Source organism: Crocodylus porosus, unplaced genomic scaffold (genome assembly GCF_001723895.1).
Source record: "Crocodylus porosus isolate Cpor-Errol unplaced genomic scaffold, CroPor_comp1, whole genome shotgun sequence".
Lineage (NCBI taxonomy): Eukaryota > Metazoa > Chordata > Crocodylia > Crocodylidae > Crocodylus > Crocodylus porosus.
Window position 1 is genome coordinate 53,616,930 of NW_017728907.1, and position 2,461 is coordinate 53,619,390.

The 2,461-nt window shown below is 39.0% G+C and overlaps 1 protein-coding gene across 2 annotated transcripts in view; it reads left to right on the forward strand.

Moving 5' to 3' along the window:
• Nucleotides 1-1,908, forward strand: part of SCP2 (sterol carrier protein 2) — a 19,494-nt gene extending 17,586 nt beyond the window's left edge. For both annotated transcript variants that reach the window (XM_019531444.1, XM_019531445.1), the window contains exon 6: nt 906-1,908. In XM_019531444.1, the coding sequence (XP_019386989.1) occupies nt 906-1,001 (96 nt within the window). In that variant the 3' untranslated portion in view covers nt 1,002-1,908. The remainder of the gene's footprint in view (nt 1-905) is intronic.
• The last annotated feature ends 553 nt before the right edge of the window (nt 1,909-2,461 follow it).

Here is a 2,461-nt window from a genome sequence, read left to right on the forward strand (position 1 = left end):
CGACTTAAAACTAAGACGGCTAACTACATCTCTGCTCCTTTGAGTATAGCCTTTTGAGTATTTAAAGGAAGCTCTGTCAAGCAGCATACAAATGAAAGGTCCCTGTAAATAAATTGAATACTTGGGGTGGCATTCAGTTCCCTTCCCAGTTGTCTTAAGTGGCCAGATTTTAGTCATAAGTGCCAAAAATAACTCTCATACACAGGTAGGAGGCCTGTTCCTGGATACATAAGTCTGCACGTGAGGGTGACTACATTTGTGTGCAGACCAGGCATGTACCCTGGCAACAAAACAAGAGAAGAGCTGTTTCTCCCCCCCCCCCCATAGCTGAGTGGTTAGGGCATTCGGTTGGGAAACAAGGGTACTTTTACATGTCCTCTAAGGGTGGTGGGGGAGCAGCATTTTTTAATTAGAGCAGCTCTAATTAAAGCATTGCCATGTCTCCTGTATCAGTGTCCCTGCACTTAAGAATGGCGGTAGGGTGCTTGAACTAAAGCTTGTTGGACAGACTTTAGTTCAAACACCCCTGCTGCCATTTTTAGGAACTGATGCACAAGATGCAGGAGGCCACTGGAGTGCTGAAATAGCAGTAATTAATTGAGTCTGCTCCAACACTGGACTTCCAGCACATCATAGCAGCCTCTGTGGTCATGTATGGGTGCCCCACGAGACCAAAGCTCTAGGTTTCACCCTCGTTCAGGTGGAGGTTCAAACCTTTGAACGTGAGTTTCTAACTTCTGAGCATAGTGCTTCAACCATCATGCCAAAGGCCAGGTGTTACCTCCTTTGGAAACTCAGCCATTGCCCTTTGTATTTGCTAGGACGTGAAATATCAACCTGAATGATTGACTGAAGTAATCAAAAATAAAGGAGAGTGTAACAACCTTTCTCTCATCTTTTTGCAGGCTTTCTTTCAAGGTAAATTGAAGGTGGCTGGGAACATGGGTTTGGCAATGAAACTTCAGAACCTACAGCTTCAGCCAGGCAAAGCTAAACTTTGAACTCGTTAAATTAAACACTTGGCTACATTTCACAGTCAACATTTGGTGTGTACATGTATTTGTCAAAGCTAGAATGGAATTAGACATTGGAAATTACATGACACAGGTTGTGGATGGCCAGGTCCATCTTTCTTAAATCCTGTGTTAATAGAGATCTCAGTGCTATCTCGCTGAATTCCATAACTCTGTCTATGGAAAGTTAATATACTAATTATGATTTTTAGGCTGAGCTAGGGCACCAGTGGTTATGAACAATATACTAGCAGGTATTATGCAAGTGAAATCAGTTTTGACTAATGAAATTATTTAAATAATGTTTGGGACATGTTTAATAAAGTCCCTTTTGACTATCAGTTTTAGTCAGATACATGGACTAGTTGGAAGGACAATGGAAAGATGAAGACAAATAATTTGGTAATAACTTGTTTAGTTTCTTTTATCTTGTTCATTTTTGTTAACAATGTTTAAAAACCTGTAATGGGATTTTAGGGGACACTTTCTATCAGACTTCCTTTACTTAACAGAAAAGTGTTTCTTTATAAACGCCTTCTGGGCAGGATCTAGACATTTGACAGAATTTTTTTAAAACAAACATTGGGAATCTGCTTTTAAAGAACATTCCATTTTGGAAGTGAACAAATATGTAACTAAATAAAGGCATCCAAAAATAGTGGTCAGGACAAAGAATTTGATCTGAGATTCACAGCATTTGCTTGTAATGTCTCATTGCCCTGAAATAAAATTATGGGGGGGGAGATCATCTAACATTTTAAAATCTGTTTTGTTTAAATGATTATCTCTTAAGCAGTTCTGGAGTTGATAATTAATTATCTTGGCATTCTGTTTTGCAGATACAATGTATTCTGGTTGAATGTTTAATAGAAAATTAAACATACTTTTCCTGTTTTTTCTGTGTGGCTTTTTTTAAATCAGATTTCATTGTTGTAAAAAATTATTTTTTTTGTGTGTGCATGCAAAGTACTCGAACCCTACATTTAAAGGAAGGCAGTTTTAGCCAAGATCTAACAGGATATAATCAATCTCAGTGCCAATCAATGCATTTATTATAGCAGAATGGCTGAAACAGCCAAGTCAAAGGGTGAGCCTAATGTTGAGATCAACTCACTGTTGCTATATGAAGGACTTGCCCCAGTGGGTTAGGCAGAAATAACCTGCCTCCCAGCCCCAAGATTAGGGTTAAGGTGAAACCGTCTAATGCAGTGCAAGACACGGCTTTTATTACATTCTAAACTAAAAGTCTCTGGTTGAAAACAAGATGAAAACAAGATGAAAAGTTTCAGGTTTTCAGTATACGCTCCTCAGCCCTGAAATATATCTGAACATTTAGGCAGCAGGCTTCATGCAGGGGCTATTTTAGGTCTTTTGACTAACTGATGTGCATTCTACGGGGCCAAATTCTGCATTTTTCAGGTTGGCTAATTAACATTGAAGGTCTTGCC